The following is a 22505-nucleotide window of genomic DNA, read 5'->3' as shown; positions in this document are numbered from 1 at the left end:
ACACACACAGTCTTACATGTTACATACATTCTTATGTAATCTTACTTGAACGGGGTCAATCTATTTCCAAAGCTATTGAAGGGAGAACAAGAAGCAATGGATGGAAACTAATTCAAGGAGAGAACCAACCTATAATGAGAAATTTTCTGACAGAACAATTAATCAGAAATTTAGATGTTGTTGTTGCTCCATCATTGGAGATTTTTAAGAAGAGATTGGACAAACATATGTCTCAAAAGGTATAGGGTCTCCTGCTTGAGCAGAGGGTTGACTGGAAGACCTCATTAGTCCCTTCCAACTCTGTTGTTCTGTTATACTTCTATTCCACAACTTGATTTATTTTTCCAGGTTAGAATTTCTTCCTATCATTTTATTACAATTAGATGTTTATACACTTGCATTTCATAAGACGGTTGAGGAACAAAAGGATTTGTTGTTTTATTATTTTATTTAAAGTTCTTTGTTTATCTTATTTCTGATTCTAAGCAATGGGGTCAGTTAGTGTAATTTATTTTGTAAGTACCATATGTGCCAAACAAATAAGTCACAAAGAAACTACATGCTGAGTTAAGATGTGTTCTATTTGTTCTAAGTGAAATTCGTGTGCTTAAATTAGCTAAGTAATCTCAGATATGTAGAGAACCAGTTCTGAACTGAGCAGCAGGACTGATCTGCAACCTACACATTTTTCTTAAAAGTGTATTTTTTCCAAAACAAAACATCCGAGCCTGTAGATGTTTTCTTTCTTGCATTCAGTCACTAGCAAGGATTGTCTCCAGGAAATGCAATCGTTCCTTTTTCTACCTGCTTCCAAAATGTGGCAGTAGGAAATTTCTACAGGTAGTCCTTGATTTACAAGCATGATTGAACTCCAAATCTCCATTGCTAAGTAAGACAGTTGTTAAATGAATTTTGCCTTTCTTGCCACCATTGTTAATCTGCAGTTGGTAACATGGTTGTTAAGTGAGTCTGGTTTCCCATTGACTTTGCTTGTCAAAAGGTTGCAAAAAGTGATCACGTGACCCCAGATACTGCGACTGTTGTAAATATATACCAGTTGCCAAACTCTGAATTTTGATCATCTGACCAAAGGGGATTCTGCAGTGGCCTTAGGTGTGAAAAACGGTCATAAGTCACTTTTTTTATTGCTGTTGTAACTTCAAATGGTCACTAAACAAAAGAGCTGTAAGTAGAGTACTGCTTGTATTTGGCCCCATTGTATGAATGTTGTAGCAGATCTTGAGTTCTGGTCTTGATAATGTTGCAATGAAATTTTTAGGCATTTGGCAATTTTCAGGTTAGTGTCATCAATATTTGATGACACTCAACTTTTCTTCTTTCCTGCTGAGTCATGACAAGCTATGTAAGTGCTTGAATGAGATCCAAAAAATCTAAAGTTGATTCTAGGTAAAGTGAAATCTAGATTACTAGAAAACTAGCACATGTGAGAGGAAGCATGACTTATTGTCATTGCGATACTAATTTCCTATATTCCAGGAGGGCTGTAGATTAGTTTTTGGAATTATGTAGTTTCCATATGAGAGCCGCTTGGTTTAGTCGGTAAAGTATTAGGCTAGAAACTGAGAGATCATGAGTTCTAGTTCCACTGGCACAAAGCCAGCTGGGTAATATTGGGCCAGTAAGTTTCTCATAGTCCTAGGAAGGAGGCCATGGCAAATCACTTCTGAAAAACCTTGTCAAGAAAATTGTTTCCCCATGCAGACTCCAAGAATCAGACATAATTGAACGGAAGAAAAAAAATGTGTACATACCTATCTGTAGGATGGTATTATAGTTTCAGTAATTGGCATTACATAGATTGCCAGATGCTTATTAAATTACCTTGGATTTAGCCTCATTCCTCTTCCCACCAACAAAGCAATTAAAAGTCTTTGTTGTAATAAGCATTATGTATGCGGTCTAGTTTTCTATTAAAATTACTATTGCAAATTTAAAGTTCTTTTGCCCTGCAGTAAACATTTCATTCCTTAAGAAGTCTATAAAGTAGTTAATAAATTAGTTATGCTAAGTTGCCCCCAAAATAGTCTTGTGGAACCTTCAACAGCTAAGTTTCCAGCTAGTCAGAAGAACAATTCGTGAGTATCACACCAGTGGCAGTAAGTTTTCATTTTCCTCAATTTTTTTTTAGATTGTATATTTCAGCTGAGTATGTTTGTGGGACATATTGTTACTTCATGATTATATTTTCAATCTCTGGGGAAACACTCTATTGTAGGTAATTGAGGTTTTGAGTATCTGAAGCACAAAGTAATAAGAATAGGGGCTAGGAATTCAGTGAGCAAATCGTTGGAGGTTTTTTTTTTTTCCTTTTCCCTCTTAGTTTCTGAAACATCAACCTACTCGTTGTTAAGACTTGTAATCAGCTTTTAAAATATTTTTCATATATTTGCCAAGCATTTCCAGGACAACAAAAGTGGCAATATGCTCTGGAAATCTAAATCTAGTTAGTCTAGCTATCTAGCTATATCATCAATTGGTTTTAAGAAACTATTTTTATAGCTAAGATATTGGAATTATGCAACAAAACAGGCATTTTATTTGAAAGTTGAGAGCACATGGAACTTTTAGCAATTGACAATGTAGCTTTTAGCTTCCAAAAATAATCATTGTAGTAATCATTTTAGTAAATAGCAATTAATAGTTGGCAGTATGTTTTAATATAATCATATATCTCTTAAAATAATTTATAAAGTTAGAGTGTCCTACAGAGTAAGAGAGATACTGATTTTTGAATCTTTAGAATTAAAGCTCTAGGCAAGGACAAAATTACTTTCTTTGCTTTGTATTGAAGCTTTGGAATTAAAAATATTTTCTTTACTGCTAAAATGATGTTCCACCCAGTTAAGAAAGCAACTTCCAGATTTAAAACTAGTATGAGTTCCAATAATAAGATGACATTTTAAAAAATACTCTTGACTTGAAAATCTAAAATATCTACTTATAGTGAAAAGGAATAGTTTGTTAGTTTTTCTGGTTGAAACAAACTACTAAATGTCTAAACCACAAATGTATGTCTAGGAAATACTCTGCAACCGGAACTTCTATGACTAGGCAATGGAGGTGGGATTTGGTGATTGATTTCATTAGAGGAAGACTTTTCCTAGATTCCCATTCACTTGTACAACTTAATAAGCAGACCTAAGTGCAACTTGTTTTGTTTCTTTTTTTTATTCTAGGCAAATATTAATAAATAAAAAGGTAAATACGGGCCAATTTGAGTAAGAGAATCTTTGCTGTAGTTAAATAAGAACTTCTTACAAGACGAAATAGCAATCTCCTGTTGTTCCGAAGATACTGTATTTCTACCCTAAAGGAAGAATTATAGACTATATTTATTTATTTGTTAGAGTTATATCTCCACCTTTTTTTCAGAAACTCAAGTGACAGAAGTCCATTTTCATCACTGCAGCAACACGCCCTGTGAGTTAAATTAGTCTGAAATAAATGATTAGCCCAGTCATCCAATAACTTCCATGGCTGAGATGGAACCTTCCTAGTACAGTTAAAGTCTAATGGTTTTAACCTCTGCACCATTTAATACCAAAGAAATAAATGTGATATTGTATAATCATTATATTTCAGCTTCACTTTGTTCAGTTTTAAAACTGAAACAAGACTGAAGATGTTAGTAGCCAATTTATCTTTACTAATTGCTTTAGGCGAAGCAGATGTTTTAAGACTGCAGAGTTCAAATGTGTTACAGTTAAGGCAATGTCAGATTATGGTGGTAAACTCAGTAAAGGTTCAGTAAAGGTTTAGCAGGTGAGAAGCCTCTGTGTAAAATATTTGCAAATAATAATTTTGATGCTGGATATCCTTGTCTTTTGTGATCAGAGCAATTAAAGTCACTAATACTTCTTTAATACCATTGTCCCAACGTCTTAATTGCTATATATTCAAAACTCCTTGATTCTTTCATCAACTTTCTCAAATACAGTATGTTAAAGCTGGGGAGAAACTGATTTATGATGATGATGATGCAGGTTTTATGGCTAAGCCTTTGGTGAGGTCAACAAGACTTGCTGCACTCAGCTAATGACTGTAGTTTCTTTCTTGATTATTGCCTGGTTGTCCCAAAGATCCTTTCTTTTTTTTTTAAAGAAACTGGACTTTGTTTTGCTAGAAGACATTTTGCTTCTCATCCAAAAAAATTCTTCAGTTCTGACTGAATGGTGGAGAATGGAAGGATTTATTCCTTGCAGTCATGTGGCCATGCACCTTTGGGACAACCATGACCTGGACGACTGAGAATCTCCATAGACGTATTGCCTGATTAACACATCTTCTGCTTCTTATTTTGGAGCAAGCTCCTAAGTTCTTACTAAGCTTTTACATAGGCAGGGGACAGGAGGCTATCAAGAGCCAGGTCTAACTTCCTAACAAGAACAGGCAGTTTCCTGGCTGCCTGTTCTTGAACATTATACCTTGCTCTTTGAAATAACTATCTGGCCCCTGCCTTTGAAAACAAAGAAACTCTGTAGGGTTATGTAAAATGTTTGATATGGGACATTCTGACCCCAAAATACACTGTTCTTAATATATGACCCTGGGATAGGCTTGGTCAAGTTCAAATACTCAAGTCCATTCTGAGTATTTTTGCATATCCCTCGAGTTCTGTCTCCTGACCCAAGCAACTAAGGAGAAACTGTAGAGATAACTTGAATTTAATTGGAAAACAGTTTTAACCCATGGTTGGAAGCAGTGCATGCTTCTGTTGCCAGAGACACAGTTTCAAATTGATGAAAACATGGGAGAGACATCTGATAAGTTCTTCTACATTCTCCCAAAAGAATGCTGCTTGGAATTACAAAACAGAACTCTGGTAAACTTAATCTGTAGTTGGAAACTAGTGCTATTCATTACAAAAGTACATTCTCTTCTGATTTTTTTTTACATGTTCATTTTTGAGCCAAATTATCTTTGTTTTTATATCATTCTCAAAATTTACTGGATGACCTAGATTTACTTTGATAAGACTTGGAAGTCTCCTGCAGCAAATTCTAAATCTGTCCAAATCAGCATGATTTGACTGGGATGTACTAAATAATGTATTTTTCTTCTTTCTTTGAACAAGTATACATGCATTTCCAGCGTTTATTCAATTTAATAAATGCCTAAATTTGGTCCAAAAATTTTACCAAATTGCCTTTTATCAATAGTTGAAATAGTGTTTTATTGACACTGTACATATATCTTTCCAAGTTTCACAATATGTTTGGTCTATCTTTCATGCCAAAGAAATCTTTAATTTGTTCTTGCAGATTCCAAATATTGCTATTATACTAAAATGTATACTAAAATGACAGTCCTGGTGTTTCCAGTGGGTTTCAACTCAGAGTAATAAAGGGACAGGTTCATTCATATGATTTAATATTCCAACTCTTGAATTGCATCTCCAAAAGAGATGATTGCAGAGAAACGTTTACTAAACAGCATCTTGAGTTATCCAGTATCTTCAGATAAAATGTTCAATTGAATTAGATACATTTGAAGATAAGAAACTAGTTTCATATTTTTAAAGTAACTATGTTAAAAAAAAACTTTCTAATTGGTTTTGGAATATAGCCCTAAGGAAAACAGTTATGGATAAAGATTTTAATAATTAAAGTTTTTGCCCAGAAACTAGTTTTTATACCCATGAGAAATGAATGGAACTTGTTGGACTAGTCTGTACTTTTCATAATGGAACCCCAACAAGTCTGCTTGACAGAGTCACAAGCCCTGTTGTTGGAGTTGAAAAATGTCAGAGCTGGTGTTTCATTGTGGTGAGACAGCAAGAATTTCTATGAAACTGCTGTGGTAATTTTCCAGGGCGCTGCTCAGGAGAGTCCAAGCAAGGGTTAAATACAGCCAAACTGCCCAGAGCTGAATTGAAACTTTAAGCCACGCCTCTGGTGCTGATTATCCCCAGATTTTCAATTCAGCTAGCCCAGCTAAGACGCACTTTAAGTTTCTCTTTATTTAGTTTATTAGCTTGGACTCTCTTGAGCATTTACTGTGAGTATTTTCAGTTTAGGGGTGATCAGGCTGAGTGAGTGTAATTAGATTTCTTTAGTTCGTTTCTAACTCACTCTTTGGTTCTCCGGTGTCCTGTTTAACTCCCAGGCTCTGCGGGGAATGCAGGCAGCTGCTGGTGCAGTTAAGACCCTCGCTGGGGAGGGGGAAAGCCACACTGAGGCTCCTGCGGTTGGCGTCCATGCCTTTGGTGGCCGGCGTGCAGGTGCGGTGCCTCAGAGCTCCAGATGGTTTGGTGGCTACTTTTAAAGTAATTAGAGCTCCCGGTCGCCATTTTGGGAGGTATTTGCAGTTTCAGTTTCTGATTTGAACCTCATGACAGCTGCCTGCAGCCTGATTCACAGCAGGTGCCGCGAGGAGCCACTTTTTGTCCGGCCTGGCTGGCAATTAGGTGTATTCCTTTCACCTGAGCAGCAAGGATTGGGGCCGCTGGTCACAAGCCTCATTCCTGCAGCACTGGGAGCTGTTAATGCTCATGCTTTATTCCACCTGCTGGATATTGCTGCTGCGACACACACACCCCACGTCTCTCCAGAGTGTCTGTTGGTTTGCAGGGCTTTGCAAGGTGGTGAGTGGAGGTAGCCCCTGATTATATTTGGCCACAGTTTAATAATGGCTGAGCCGGCTCCCGAGGATTCCACCCAGGCAGAGGGTTCCTCCAGGCAGGCTGGCGTGGCTGCCAGGGAGGCCATCAGGGCTCCAAACCATACTCCAGGCCAGCCCCGAAGCAGGGGCCAGATAAGGATGCATTGCGTCGCCAAAAGGCCCTTGAAAAGCAATTTTCCAAGGCCCAGCACCAAACACAGTCCTCCCAATTGGTGTCTCCTGAGGAGCCCGCCATGGAGGTTCCTCCAGCCCAGCCAAGGCCTGTTTCAGACAGTGAGAATGAAGGCCAGGAGTTTCCCCCCACAGCTTCTATGTCTATAGCAGTATCTCCAGGGGCCTCTATGGTGGATCAAACTGATCTTTTTGCTTACCCTTCGGATATTGAAGAAGGCCCTGCCACGGGCCCCTTGGCCCCTCAGCTTCCGCCTTCAAGGCCTAAACCCAGGGCGAGGCCCATGGAGGATCTTGGGCCTGACCTTTCAGTGGAAATGCAGGAAGTTATCAACAGGGCCATTTCCCTGGGCATCGAAGCAGGCATGTTGCACAAGGGCAAACGCACCCGCAAAACTAAGCACCTAGAGCCCCAGCTGGTTCCCAAGGTGGCTTCTCCTCCACGTCACTTGCATTCCCCCCACTCCTCTTCAGGTTCTGAGGCTTCGGACTGCAAGAAGGGGGATGACATTCTGCCTGTTCAGGAGGCTGAATTCTCTGGGGAGGAAGGTGCAGCAATTCAAAAACCGTCTTCTTCGGGACTATTTAACATTGCAAATTTCAAACCATTTTGGACAAGGCCAAGCTGGCCACCCGTATGGGGTCCACTCCACCTGTTCAAGCTCCTGCTGAACTGGATGATTTGTCTGGGGATTTGTTTGAGGAGCCGGTCTCGGTTCAGGAGATCATTCCTATTCCCAAGATGTTTCTTAATTTGGTTCAGAAACAATGGGCTCAGCCTGCTACAATGGCTACCCCCTCTAGTAATGATAAGAGGCTGTATACTGTGGATGCCAGCCTGGAGGATTTACTTAAGCTACCACCTATCAATCCTCCGGTTGCGGCCCTCACCTCAACATCTGTGCTTCCGCCTGATCTGTTGGAGGGGCTTAAAGCTGAGGATAAGAAATCAGAGAATGCTTGTCATAAGACGCACCTGGCGGCCGCGTGGGCAATTAAAATGTCTGCCTCGGCTTCCTTTCTTTCCAGGGCAGCTCTCCTTTGGTTGAGGAAGCTGATGGCGAGGGTTCCAGTTAAGGATACCAAGTTGAGGCAGGAGATTAACAAATCCATGGCGGCCACCAAGTATACTACCAATGCCACTTCAATGCCTCTAAGTTCGCTTCTCAGGCCCTGGCTTCAAATGTTACCACAAGGCGTCTCTTGTGGCTGAGGCATTGGAACATTGATATGCGCTCCAAGTGGAAGTTGGTATCTGCCCTCGCAGATCTGTGGCGGCGTTCCTCAGATCGCGACCAGTAAGACTGCACTGCTATTTAGATGATGTGCTCATCCAGTCGTCAACCCCCCAGCAGGCGGTCGAGGATCTGCAGTACACTATGCAGGTTCTCCATCAACTTGGAAAAGAGCCATCTTCACCCAATGACCAGGCTTCAGCATCTGGGGGCGGTCATCGACACCGTCGCCTGCCAGGTCTTCCTGTCACCAGAGAGGATGGAGATGGCCATGCAGGTTCAGCGGTCTCCTCGTGCCAAGGTAGTTCTGCTGTCACAACTCCTGGGCAAGATGATATCGTGCCTGTCCATCATTCCGTGGGCACGTCTTCACTCTCATCCCCTCCAGTGGCTCCTGCTGCCTATCAAGGGCCAACGAGAGCAGCTCATCGCGGCTCGTTTCCGTCTCCGCAAAGGTGCGTTGCTCCCTCAGTTGGTGGTTGTTTCCAGCCCTGAAGAAGGGGTCTCCGTTCAAGGAGCTGACCCGGCTCACCATCATGACGGATGCCAGTCTGTACGGTTGGGGGGCTCACTTCCGCAACCAGATTGCTCAGGGCAGGTGGTCCTCGGCGCTCAGCATCAACTGGTTGGAGCTGAGGGCGGTCCAGTTGGCCCTGCTTCGGTTTCAGATGGGCGTTCAGGGTCATCATGTGAGGATACTGACTGACAAAGTCGTGACAAAGGCGCACATCAACTGCCAGGGGGGCACGCGGTCCAGGTCCCCGATGTCGGAAGCCGATGACCTAAGTCACTGGGCGGAGCTCCATCTGCTGTCCATTCAGGCGGAGCACATCTCCGGCATGGTGAACACCCAGGCAGACTGGCTGAACAGGGTGACTGTCAATCACTCGGAGTGGTGCCTGCCCCCGCAGCTGTTCCAGCACATAGTTCAGAGGTTTGGTTGCCCCCAGGTGGATCTGTTCGCGACAGCGGCCAACTCTCATCTTCCCAGGTTCTTCTCCAGGTTCCACAACCCAAGGACCAAGGGGGTAAACGCTCTTCACTGCCCTTGGCCAAAAGGTCTGCTCTACGCCTTTCCCCCGTTGCCTCTTCTTCCCAAAATCATCAGGAAGATCCTGGCGGAGGCAGCGGAAATCCTTCTGGTGGCCCCCTTTTGGCCCAGGAGGACCTGGTTTGCCGATCTGGTGAGTCTGTCTATCTGAGACCCGTAGCGGATTCCTCCACATGAGATTTCTCTTTGCCAGGGGGCCCTTCTTCATCCAGAGCCCCAGTGGCTGCAACTAGCTGTTTGGCACTTGAGCAGGATCTCTTAAGCAAGGACAACCTTTCCACCAAGGTGATCCGCACCATTCAGGCATCACGTCATCCTTCCACGACTCGGATTTACGACACCACCTGGAGGTCCTTTGTTACCTGGTGTTCTTCCAGAAGTGCTTCAGCTTCTTCAGCTTCAATTCCTGTCATTCTGGACTTTCTGCAAGACAGACTTGATAAGGGATTGGCGCCTAACACCCTTCATCGTCAGGTCGCCACGCTCTCCACCATCCTGGCCCCTGAGGGGCAGCCTTCTCTCTGCTGTCACCCCACCATTCGCAGCTTTCTCGGGGCGACTAACTTGAGCCCCTCGATGGTTCACAGATATCTGACTTGGGACCTTAATGTGGTTTTATGGGCTCTGGTCGAACCACCGTTCGAGCCTCTCCGTTCGGCCAGCTTGAACATCTCACCTTTAAGACCGTGTTTCTCATTGCCATCACCTCAGCTAGACGTATCTCTGAGCTGGCTGCCTTGTCTGTCTGTGAGGACTTGTGCTTGTTTCACCAGGACAGGGTGGTCCTTCGGCTGGATCCTTCTTTGTGCCTAAAATTAATTCCTGGTTCCACCGGGCCCAGGAGGTCATCCTTCCTGACTTTTGTCCGCACCCAAGGCATCCTCAGGAGGAGTGCTGGCACAAGCTGGATGTACGCGGTTACATCAAGCATACGGTCAGTTTCGCCGTTCGGAGTTGTTATTTGTTTTCTTTCAGCTGTCATCTCAGGGCAGGAAGGTTTCCTCGTCTACGATTGGCGGATGGCTTAGGGGCTACATCGCTCTCGCTCATGTTCTTCAGTCTCGACCGGTACCCAGTCGCATCATGGCGCATTCAATCAGGAGTGCTGCCACCACCGCAGCCTGGGCAATGCAGGCTCCTATTGAGGAGATTTGCAGAGCGGCCACATGGACTTCCTTATCTCCGTTTGTGCAGAATTACAAGTTAGACAAGTTTGCTTCAATAGACGGGGCCTTTGGGAGCCGTGTGCTGCAGGGTATTCATTCCAGCAGAGAGACCCTGACTGCTTCTGCTTCCCGCCCTAGTGACATTTAGCTTGGGTATGTCCCTTGCTTGGACTCTCCTGAGCAGCGCCCTGGAAAAGGACCATTGACTTACCTGAAGGGTCATTTTCAGGGCGCTGCGAAGGAGAGTCCACCCCACCCTGAGGTCTGGCTCCACTGTTATCACGTTTGTTTCTTTGGATGTTCCAGTTGGACTTGTTCCGGTTGTGTTTCCAGTTGATCCAATGTTGGACTTCTCAGCGCGCAACGGTTCCATGTCTTCATCCCCAAAATCTGGGGATAATCAGCACCAGAGGCATGGCTTAAAGTTTCAATTCAGCTCTGGGCAGTTTGGCTGTATTTAACCCTTACTTGGACTCTCCTTCGCAGCGCCCTGAAAACGACCCTTCAGGTAAGTCAATGGTCCTTCTTGGCAATGCAAAACATCAATAGCAATTATATTTTTTCCCCACTAATATGAATATTGCCGCCATTTTATTTATTATATTTATGTTCTACCATTCAAGAACTCAAGGTGTAATATACAGTATAGTACTATCTCCTTCAATTTGTACCACCGCAATAATCCTGTGGAGTAGGTTAGGCTGCAAGTGACTGTTCCAAAATCACCCATTAAGTTTCCACACCTGAGGATGGTATCCTCATTCTAGTCCCCCATCTTAACCTATAAGTTTTAAATTTTGCTTGATTATTTGTTTAAAATACAAATAATTGGACTTAAATATATTCAGAATTCAATGACTTTCGTTATTATAGGATTAGAACAATTTATTCTTTTGGTCCTTAAACTGGATTCCATATCTTGAAACAAGTAAGAATGTTCCAAATGTGACCTAAGCCTAATATTGTTAACATCTTTAATGTTCTCCAATTCATGTTAGTATTTCTCACTCTATCTCATTAATCCTCAGCTATTCCAAAAAGCATGCATTTTATTTCCACAGGAAAGATAGTTCATTTGGGGGGAATGCAAGTTAAAATATTATTTAAACTGACCGTTAAAATCCCCCACCTCAATTTCTCTCATTATGTAAGTCACTTACTTGTTTCACTTTGTGATCAAATGCAGTAAAATTATTATGGCAGCCTAGAGAAAACTACATTTCTATGCCATTTTGAAATATGTTTGCATTTCTTCCCCTTTAAGATCCTCAAATTTCAGCTCTAGCTCTTGGTATCCCCACTAATAAACTGTTCTCAAAGTCACACAAAAAACATGTGTGTGGTTTATTGAAATAATCAAATTACAGTGAAAGTAGTTGCTATAATGCCTGATTTGTATACTTCAAAGATAAGATTTTTTTTAAAATAATGAGATGGTTTTCTATTTCTGTGATTTCCTTTTCAGAGATTAGCTATTAATATCTTATAAATATAGTATAGAGTATCAACAGTTATCCATTCAGAATGGTGTGTGTGTGTGTGTGTGTGTGTGTAATTGAATGAGAGAGCCAGTGTTGCTTCAAGTTTTGTAGATTTTGCAACAACTTAGAATAGTTGAGAATCAGAAAAATGCGCATCTTTTTTTTGTTTCCCTTATAATAATTAATTTTCTCATTTTCTCCTGGTTAAAAGTGTCAAGTTCACCTTGAAGGAGAATCTACTTTTCAGCCATGTTATATATTCACTGTGTTTTTTTTAACAATCCAGAGTTACTTCCAAATAAGCAAAGTAATCATGGTTTGTTTAACCACTTCGGTTTTGTTTTTCCTTTTTTAAGTCATCCTACTTGGCACCCTTAAGGGTTAGGTTGATTAATAATGAATTCATGAAATTGCACACATTGACATTTACTGCACAATTGCAGTCAGTAAACTAATATCAAAGTTGTTTTCAAGTTTCAAGTTTATTAGAATTTGTATGCCGCCCCCTCCCATGGGGACTCTGGGCTGCTCACAACAGACAAGAAACATTTAATTTTAAAAAATAGAGATAAAAAATAAAAATACAGTATTAAAATTCATGTCACCCATTCCATCTAAGCGGGGCTGGATATCAATCAACAGCCCCAGGCCTGCTGGAACAGCCAGGTCTTGCCGGTTTACGAAAGGCCGGGAGAGTGGTAAGGGTCCGGATCTCTGCAGGTAGATCGTTCCACAGGGCCGGGGCAGCAACAGAGAAGGCCCTCCCCCGGGGAGTCGCCAGCCGGCATTGTCCTGTGCAATCTTGTTGGTCGTTGGGAGGTAAGTGGCAGGAGGCGGTCTCTCAGGTAGCCAGGTCCTAAACCATGAAGGGCTTTAAAAGTAACGACTAGCACCTTGAAGCGCATACGGAGACCAATAGGAAGCCAGTGCAGCTCGCAGAGGATAGGTGTAATATGGGTGTATCTAGATACACCCCATATCGCTCACGCGGCTGCATTCTGGACCAACTGTAGTCTTCGAACACTCTTCAGGGGCAGCCCCATGTAGAGCATGTTACAGTAATCCAGTCTTGAGGTGACAAGGGCATGAGTGAATATTCGAAGTGCCTCCCGGTCCAGATAGGGCTGCAACTGGTGCACCAGGCGAACCTGGGTGAAAGCCCCCTTGGTCACAGCCGACAGATTGTGCTCTAACGTCAGCTGTGGGTCCAGAAGGACACCCAAATTGCGGGCCCTCTCTGAGGGGTGTATAATTTCACCCCCCCAGGCTAAGAGATGGAATGTCTGGACTACCTTGGGAGGCAGCATCAATAGCCACTCGGTCTTGTCTGGATTGAGTGCAAGCTTGTTTTCAATCTCTCTAAAACAATTCATATACTATTTGCTGAGTTCACATAGCATATTAAGCAAATACAAACAAAACCATAATATTGTTAAGTATGATCTGTGAAAGCAAACATTTTATGGAGTAGATATTTGTCTTGAGATACTTATCATGTTTTTGATTATGAGTTAATCACATGCTATTGTTATGATATCAGTGTTTCACCCTGAAGTTTTAATGAGAACATACAATATTAAATGAGTTGTTGTATTATGAAGATTGGAATTTATTTTTCAGTGTCCTTAGACTCTAGAATGAAAGTAGGTGATTTCATACCTTCTTACTTAAATGTCTTCTGGCTAAATTGTGAATGCTCCAACACTGGATTTTTTAAAAGATGTTGGATAACCATTTGTCTGAAGTGGTGTAGGATTTCCTGCCTAAGCAGGGGGTTGTACTAGAAGACCTTCAAGGTCCCTTCCAACTGTGTTATTCTATTCTATTCTAAATACGCTAATACAGGGGTGTCAAATTCAAGGTCCAAGGGTTGGATTTGGCCCGCAGGGCCACCCTGGAAACAGTGAGGGACTGGTCCACGGTGCCTCTGCCAGCAAAAATGGAGCTCAGGAGAGCTGCGTGCAGCCCTCCCGAGCTCCACTTTCATTGGCATAGGGTTGCAGGAGGCCATGGCAGCTGAAAACAGGAGATTGGCAGAGTGCTTAGGACACCACAGGCGCCTCTGACGTGAGTGACGTTGAGCTGGCCATCAGACCCTGATGCGGCCCTCAATGAAATCGAGTTTGATACCCCTGCTCTAGTAATAGTAATAGTAATAGCTACATGAAAAATATTTATCAGATATTCCATCCAAAATGTGTAAATATTTTAATGATTATTACTTTTATATTATAATCTAATGTATTAATATTAAAATATTTTAATATTTTATATTATTGTATTACATGAATTGTTCCAAGTTCATAGTTGAATAAGCTTAAGAATATGGTATATTTTTGCATGAAACAAATTGTATTTATAGGTGCAAATTTGAGTAGCTGCCTAAATGTTGCAATCATTCTTGTTTTTATTATTAGGCATACATGATACATTGTCTGCTAATAGAAATGTCTTGCTACAAAGTACCATAACTTTATTGAACAGAAAGCTGGTGTCATCTATTTCATTCTGCAATGAATTTTCATGTACATTAATTGAATATTATGAATCCTGATATGTCCTCTATTTATATTTACTGGTAACATAAAAGGCCATATTATATCTATACAGGAAGGTTTCTTCTTTGGAATATGACTTGTATTGAATACTGTAGAATGGGATCTTACGTTGCTTATGTTTTAAAAGTTGGAGAATTAAGCTTGTTGACCTTTAAAAAAAACAATAGTAACTTTTTATTTTTTGTTTATAGCAAATCCAGTTTGCAGATGATATGCAGGAGTTCAGTAAATTTCCCACAAAGACTGGTCGCAGATCGTTGTCTCGTTCCATTTCACAGTCTTCCACAGACAGCTACAGTTCTGGTAAGTGTCTCCCTTTAATAAGATTTATTTTCCTTTTGATTTATCTTCTGCTGATCCAGAAGTAGTTAGCTCAAGAAGCTTATTTGGTCCCTCAACTTCTTCCTTGTAATTTTTGAATACACACAGACACAAGACACACACACACACACACACACACACATACACACACACAAACGGAAAGAGAGAGAAAGTCATGCTGCTGAATTTATTAATGTGATTTTTGTGAGTTATTCAAATAAAAAATATTTTTTTAAATCAAATACATATCAGCATATCCTTGCCGGATCCCCTGCAACTCTCAGAGGCTGATTGTTTTAAAAAAATAAAATTCCTATCCCTGACCTTGTTATCCCTATACTTATTCATGTAAGTAGAGGGATAAGTGGTTCATTACAATATCAGTAATAATGGGACTCAGTAGATAGTTGCTACCCATATTGCGGAAAAGAGTCTTGACTTGGTTACTTCCTGATAATCATTGACTTAGTTTCTTTTATCTATAGTCTCTTCTCATTGGACACTTTGATGTTGTTTTATAGCGGCATCCTACACTGATAGCTCTGATGATGAAGTTTCTCCAAGAGAAAAGCAGCAAACTAATTCCAAAGGCAATAGTAATTTCTGTGTTAAGAACATCAAGCAAGCTGAGTTTGGGCGCCGAGAGATAGAGATTGCTGAGCAAGGTAAAGCTCAAATTGCTAAAGCTTCTCCCTGGGTGTCATAAATTTTGTTCCATTAGTCAGCAAATATCTTGCTGGCAGTAAGCTCTTGGAAATGTCCACAAATGATGTAAATTTATAAACAAGGGCAAAAGTTTTGGATCCTATTAATTAAGTAGTATTGTACAATCCTTATGAATGGCAAGAAGTGATCAGTGTGATTTTGTTTTTAGTTATTTGTTTAACACATTAATAGGACCTTATTCACATAGTTCCATTTTGAGCAATTAAGCACACTTTGGCATTGTTCAGTTCAGGTTGCTGGCATTCTTCAGATATATACTAGGGCTGTTCAGAGTCTAGATTCACAGATGAAAGATAATTTGGAGTATCTTGTTTACAACCTTTTAAAGAAAGTGCTTTTTTCTGAGTTCATACAGCTGCTGCCATGTAATTCCAAGAAGACAGATGTTTGATTTAAGGAAAAGCTACTAAACACATGTGCTTTCATTAATTCCCCAAATCACTTTTCCCCCTTCAAATTGCTGCACAGCCTTATTATGTGCTACATTTTGGATTCAAAGTAGCATGTTTTCCTGAAACCCACGAAATAAGCACTTTGCCTTATTTTTGGGGAGGTCTTATTATTTTTGAGTTCATGGTTGCTGCTGTGTTGCAATATTTTTGGGGAGGGTTTATTTTGGGGGGAGGGTTTATATTAGCACATGTGCTCAAAAGCTCGATTGGGCTTATTATCCGGGGAAACAGGGTAGTTGATAGTAAGTAAATGTGGTTTATTGTTGGAACCACAGAACATAATGAAGAAACATAGCATAAAATACAGTAAAATAAAATAATACAATTATATAATAAGAGTATTAAATACTAGGAGGCCAAAACAAGGTAAAGCCAGGGCTAAGATTAAAGGCTTAAAAATTCTTAATGTTCTGAGGTTAAATGACAACAAACAAATTGGAAACCTTACTACTAACAGTGGGAAACATATCTACAAGAAAATAATTCAAAAGTTTGATGTCTGACTCCTTGAATTCACCTACCATCAATAACATGAGCCTAATCTCATTAATAGGACAGTGGAGGAGGTAGTAAATAATATCCTTCATTTGACCAGCACTGCAGAGAAACCCACACTATTCAACAAGGTGCTACACATCTCCCTTGAAGATATGCCATAAACATAGTCTGCAAGTTACAGGAGGCAAGATCTTTCTCGATGGAGCAAATTGTTTATTTCTCTTTCCAGAGCAATTGTTTTCTAGGAGCTTTTTACATACATCTAATTCTTTCTATGAACTGAAGATTATTGTTTGCTCAGTAATTGGCATGGGGGTTTGTTAAAGATACTTTTCGGTTTTTTTATAGATATGTCTGCACTGATTTCACTAAGAAAACGAGCTCAAGGAGAAAAACCTTTGGCTGGAGCTAAAATAGTGGGATGTACACATATCACAGCACAGACCGCAGTGAGTACACCTGTTTTTTCATTTGTATCTTAGTCTTTTATCTTTACTCTTTTGTCACCTCCAGAGGAACAAGGGAACTCATTTCTACAATGGGGTAATATAATTACTAAATCATCTTGATAAATATTTGTACTCTGCAAAGACAATTGGCCTTATGGAACCTCCTGGATCTCAAGTAGCTGATGATTTACTGTGGATTTTAACTAATTACTACAATTATTTGAATTGGAACTGCAGTCTTGAATAGCTCAAAGGACTGGAAATAAATGGTTTGGATCTTAGATCATCCTTTTCTTATGTTCTAAAGGAGTAAGGAGTTGTGGCATCAATTAACAAATCTAGCCTAATTAAACCTCTAGAATCAGGTGGTATATAAATGAAATTAAACTTCTGGAATCTAATTGTTTGTGAACTTTTTCATTCTGATTTTTTTGTCGTCATCCCCCAATCCAGTTTAGTAATTACTGAAGCTTTTTAATTTGATGCTGTTTGCTTTATCTCTTAGGTCTTGATTGAGACTCTTTGTGCATTAGGAGCTCAGTGCCGATGGTCTGCTTGTAATATTTATTCTACTCAAAATGAGGTGGCTGCTGCCTTGGCTGAGGCTGGTGAGTATCGACTAACTGTACAAATAATTCATGCTAGAGTTAAAATTATGTATTCATTTTTGCAATATTTACTCATTATGACCTCAGCACTTAAGATACATAGTGTACCAAGTTATAAATAAGATATTTAACTTTTTCATGTGCTAAAACTGTTTTCTGAAGTTTCTCACTAATAAGCTTCATATTTTCAGGAAAAATAAGTGGATTTCATTCAGATGAAAAAAAAACATTATTTTGAAGGAGAGTTTAATTAATTCCAAACTTATCATTGTAACAGACTGAGCATAGGTATGTTACCTATGTGGATGTGGAAGCTGAATAGAGAAAAAAACCTTTAATTCTGTGATTAAAATGACCAGCTAATGGATCAATGCTAAGTGATTAATAAGATACTACATCAAAATTGGATCTTGAGATATGGCTACAATAGTTAATACTATCTATCACAATACTTGCTTTCTAATTAGGAAGACGCTGTTTACAACTTTATTATGGCATTAATCAAATATGCCATTGCAAGAACACAAAAATAAATAAATATGATACTTACAAAAATGATGGCAAATTTAGGCTTTTCAGATAATTTTCTTTCAAAAGTAGCTCAAAATATTTTCTCTATTTCATTAGTTATATTAAAAGAAATACAACTGTATTCCTCACTTTGTTTTTAAGGTTGTAGAAAAAATACAGTACAGAGTACTTTGCTAATATCCTTTTCCTAATATTTTTATAAATTCTCTCTATATGCCCAAGCTGTTGAGAAATCTGCCAGATCTTTTCAGAGAAACATTTCAGGTAGACTCCCTTGGATCTCTAGTAAGAGAATAGGTAACAGTAAAGGATACTTGTTAGCTTTAAATTATTTACTCTGTTCTGCATACATTTTTTCCTATGAACATTCATGTAACAATGAATATTTTGGTCTTTGGGTGCCATAAAATGTTTTATACCATTCTACTTCCTGCACATTCTGCCAAGAATCTGCTCTGATGGATTTTCTGAAAAACAAAGGACTCGTTGTCTGACCACTATTACTTATATAATTCTAAGAAAGCCTAAAGCCATCTGTAAATGTTTCTGATGGATTGCTTTAATATAACTTTTTTTTCCCAAAGGAAAAAAACACATGGTGCACGGTTCTGTTTTTAATTATAGTGGTCACCATAATGATTGGGATCTGATCAGTGGTCAGTTGCATGCGGTACACCCCGGTACAGGCGTACCGGAGCCTCCCTGGAGTACTGTACTGGAGGGTCCACCCACCCGTTTGAGCTCCTTACTGGTCTTTTAGTGTTTCTGTGCATGCGCACAGTGGGTACAGCGCCTGCACAACGCTCCACTGAGCAGCTGGAGCATTGTGGAGGTGCTAAGACACGTGCAGGGGTGCTGCGCACGTTCATGTGGATGCGGCCGGGGCCATTCCAACCGTACTGGTTGGAATGGGATCAAGAACCCACCACTGGATCTGATTCACACAAATTAAAATGGCCGATTAAACATATGACAAGCAAACAAATCACACAATGGCTTAGCATGATCTCTAATGATAGATTTTTATGTGTGTTCTGGTGATTAAAGCCTGGTTCATGTATAGAAGTAAACCATAATACAGTAACTTTTGACCAAAATTGAGTCCAAAATTTCTGTTGCTAACTGAGACATTTGTTAAATGAGTTTTGCCCCATTTTACGATCTGTTTTGCCATAGTTGTTAAGTGAATCCTTGCAGTTATTAAGTTCATAACAATGTTGTTATGTGAATCTGGCTTCTCCATTGACTTTGCTTGTCAGAAGTTTTTAAAAGATGACTCCAGGACACTGCAACTGTCATAAATATGAGTCAGTTACCAAGTGTCTGAATTTTGATCACGTGTCCATGGGAATGCTGTAATGGTCATAAGTGTGAAAAACAATCATAAATCACTTTTTTAGTGCTATTATAACTTTGAATGGCCACTGAATGAATTGTTATAAGTTGAAGACTATCTGTATAGTTTGCCTCTAGCTTACTGTTCAGAAAACAGTAGTTAATGAATTTTGGCTTAGTTTTATATATAAACATAATATCAAATACATTTTCTAATAATCTGTTTATTTCAATTTTCTCAAAGCAAGAAAATCATTAGGCTAATTAAAGTAGGCAAATGTACTGTATTAACTATCTAGCTCTTGCAAAACATGGAAAGTATTTTCAACATTCATATAGCTAAAGTATGTGGAAGTAACAGCATGTTACATTTGCTACATGCCTGTAGTATGTTTAGCTAAGGCAAAATGTAAGGAGCCTTGCTTTTAAAAATTCATTTGGGCCTTTTTTGTTGTTTTGTTAGGTGTTGCTGTGTTTGCCTGGAAAGGAGAATCTGAAGATGATTTTTGGTGGTGCATTGATCGCTGTGTAAATATGGATACCTGGCAGGCAAATATGGTAATAGATCATTCCACTAAAATTCCACTGTTCTCATTTTTGTTGTCTTTTCCAAGAGGAGCGAAATGCTACTTCAGGAATGCCCAAGATTTTGGCACATTGAGTGGAAATATTGCTTTTTTCTTTAACCCACAGGAAACAATATACAGCAATCTCAGATGGTGATTATTTAACATGCAGAATATTTAAATCTAATCATTCCTGTTTGTACAAAACTAATTCCCCGGTTCTCTGGATTTAGGCTATTGCAGCACAATGGTGAATTTCTAGAGAACATTTTATAAAATGCATCATGTCAAGAGAACCTGTTCAATGTCAATTAGATGAATCAGTTAGATGAATCAATAATAGAATATCTGAATTAATTATATTTTCCATATTTCTAGATCTTGGATGATGGTGGAGATCTGACTCATTGGGTTTATAAGAAATATCCCAATGTATTTAAGAAGATCAGAGGCATTGTGGAAGAGAGTGTGACAGGTGTGCACAGGTAACAAAGAAGAACTTCTCTGTTCTTTAAATATGACGTTTTAGCTGTGTTGGGGCCTATTTATTTCTCTTTTATAAGCACAAAATTCACTAAAGCTCACTATCAGAAAACTCTATAGCAGTGATGGCGAACCTTTTAGGGTTAGGGTAAGGCGCATGCACCCATTGTCCGCCGAAACTGCAAGGCATGGGCGCATGTGCATCCGCACCCTGTGGGCATCCCCCACGCATGTGTGGCAGAGACCCAAAACACAGCTGGGGTGGCAGTGCACGTGCCTACAGAGAGGGCTCTGCGTGGCACCTCTGACAAGTGTGCCATAGGTTCGCCACCACTGCCCAATAGTATAATAACTATTGACATGAGTGAGAAACAGGTGAAAAAAATCTATAGAGAGGAACAATAGAATGATGTTAAGTCAATATGTACATTTGCTTCTTATTTATTTCCCTAATAATACATGGAACTTTATATTATTTTAAGATAAAAATGAAGAATCTTTCTTTTAATTGCTTATACCACATTTTGGGTTTATGGTGAAGTAATTAACATGTTCAATTTAATATTCTTTTAACTTAAGAAATGGTTGGAGGTACTCTACTATGTTCACATTTAATTCTTTTTTACTCCTGTTCTCTTTCTCTTACAGTTTTAGTTTTAAATGTCTGTGGGAAATGCAACCTGTACTAAGTTTCCAGTAGTAACTCAGGGATGAATTGACAAGCATAAGACATTGTTTTATACCACATCTGACAATAGTGTCAGTTAGTTCAGTATCATCTACACTGGACTTTAGCCAAGGAAGAATATCTACAGCAGTATCTACAAATACTAAAGACTAAATAATTGTGTTATCACTGAGCTGTCACTCAAAATTGAATTAATGGATAAAGAATATGTTTCCTTGGGTGATGGCTGTTTTTGCTTCCCTTAAGGTAATACAGCTATTCTTTCATAAACTCAATATAATTGGCATTAGCAAAGATTTTCCTTAGATATTTGCTATTACTATCACTATTACACATACCACTATGTACATTAAAGCTTTAGTTATATTGGACTAAATAAATCTTGGAGATTTCATAATCCTTCCCTATTCTGATCTTTTAATAATTAGAATACTCTGCATATTCAAAAGATAATTTGTTAGAGTCCCATATCTATTGCTGCTACTTAAAATTCTTGAGCTTTGCTTCTAACAAAAAACTGTAATAATGTCTCTTTCTGTTCATTGGGTTTCTCATCTGATTTTTAATTAGGGAGCCCATATCTGGGCTGCAGAAATTCAAATGACCTCTAGATGGCAGCAGAACAATGTAGAAAAATGTACCATAACTGTTTGCTACTAACTAGGGGTTATCCAAATATTTGCAGACATGATATGATCATCGTACTTTAATTTGGAAATATTCCATCTTCCCCTCTTTTTTCAGATTGTACCAATTATCAAAAGCTGGAAAACTCTGTGTTCCTGCCATGAATGTAAATGATTCTGTCACCAAACAGAAATTTGATAACTTGTACTGTTGCAGAGAGTCCATCTTGGATGGGTGAGTTTGGACCGGGGGGGGGGGGGGGGGGGGGGGGGAGAGCGCAATTGAACATCAGGTCTTATGCCATAACTTTATGTTCAGTTTTATGCAGAAGTTTAAATCAATACACTGCTATGGTACACAGTGACTGCAAATTTTATTTTATTGAAGAATCTAAGAGAACAGTATTTTCACAATGGGTTGCTTTCTTTTTTATAGTCTAAAGAGGACAACAGATGTTATGTTTGGAGGAAAACAAGTAGTAGTATGTGGCTATGGTGAGGTGAGTATTAGAAGCAATCCATGATCCTAATGTCCTTTTTTGAGCACACATGAGTACAAGCAAATAGCTAGCTTTATACAGCCTTCTTTATTTGTTGTATTCATTATCTGCCTTTTACTAGTTTTACTACTTTTTTACTTGCTTAATAAAAAGCACAATTAGCAAGCAATTGTGTTGTAACAGAAAATGGTGTATCTAATTGTAAGCTACTCAGAGTAATTGCAAGCTGCTATCAGTGACTATTTTTACATCACTTCTATTAATAATGTATGTAAAATACATTAATTATATTCAGGATAATCTTAACGTGAATGAAATGTACTATTTCAGCATAGTACTATATAAATGGCAATGTGGAATTCTTTTTTAAAAATTTTACAACAGCAGCTAATTCATGGCAATAGTGCAAGTGATTGCT

The 22505-nt window shown here is 39.5% G+C and overlaps 1 protein-coding gene across 2 annotated transcripts in view; it reads left to right on the top strand.

Moving 5' to 3' along the window:
* AHCYL1 (adenosylhomocysteinase like 1) overlaps positions 1–22505 on the top strand; it is a 51921-nt gene that overhangs the window by 18659 nt on the left and 10757 nt on the right. For both annotated transcript variants that reach the window (XM_032218049.1, XM_032218050.1), the window contains exons 2-9: positions 14496–14607; positions 15147–15290; positions 16650–16750; positions 17256–17358; positions 19688–19782; positions 20169–20275; positions 21706–21822; positions 22024–22087. In XM_032218049.1, the coding sequence (XP_032073940.1) occupies positions 14496–14607; positions 15147–15290; positions 16650–16750; positions 17256–17358; positions 19688–19782; positions 20169–20275; positions 21706–21822; positions 22024–22087 (843 nt within the window). The remainder of the gene's footprint in view (positions 1–14495; positions 14608–15146; positions 15291–16649; positions 16751–17255; positions 17359–19687; positions 19783–20168; positions 20276–21705; positions 21823–22023; positions 22088–22505) is intronic.

Source organism: Thamnophis elegans, chromosome 5, assembly GCF_009769535.1.
Source record: "Thamnophis elegans isolate rThaEle1 chromosome 5, rThaEle1.pri, whole genome shotgun sequence".
Taxonomy (NCBI): domain Eukaryota; kingdom Metazoa; phylum Chordata; class Lepidosauria; order Squamata; family Colubridae; genus Thamnophis; species Thamnophis elegans.
Note: the sequence above shows the minus strand (reverse complement) of the source record. Positions and strands in the feature narration are given on the sequence as shown.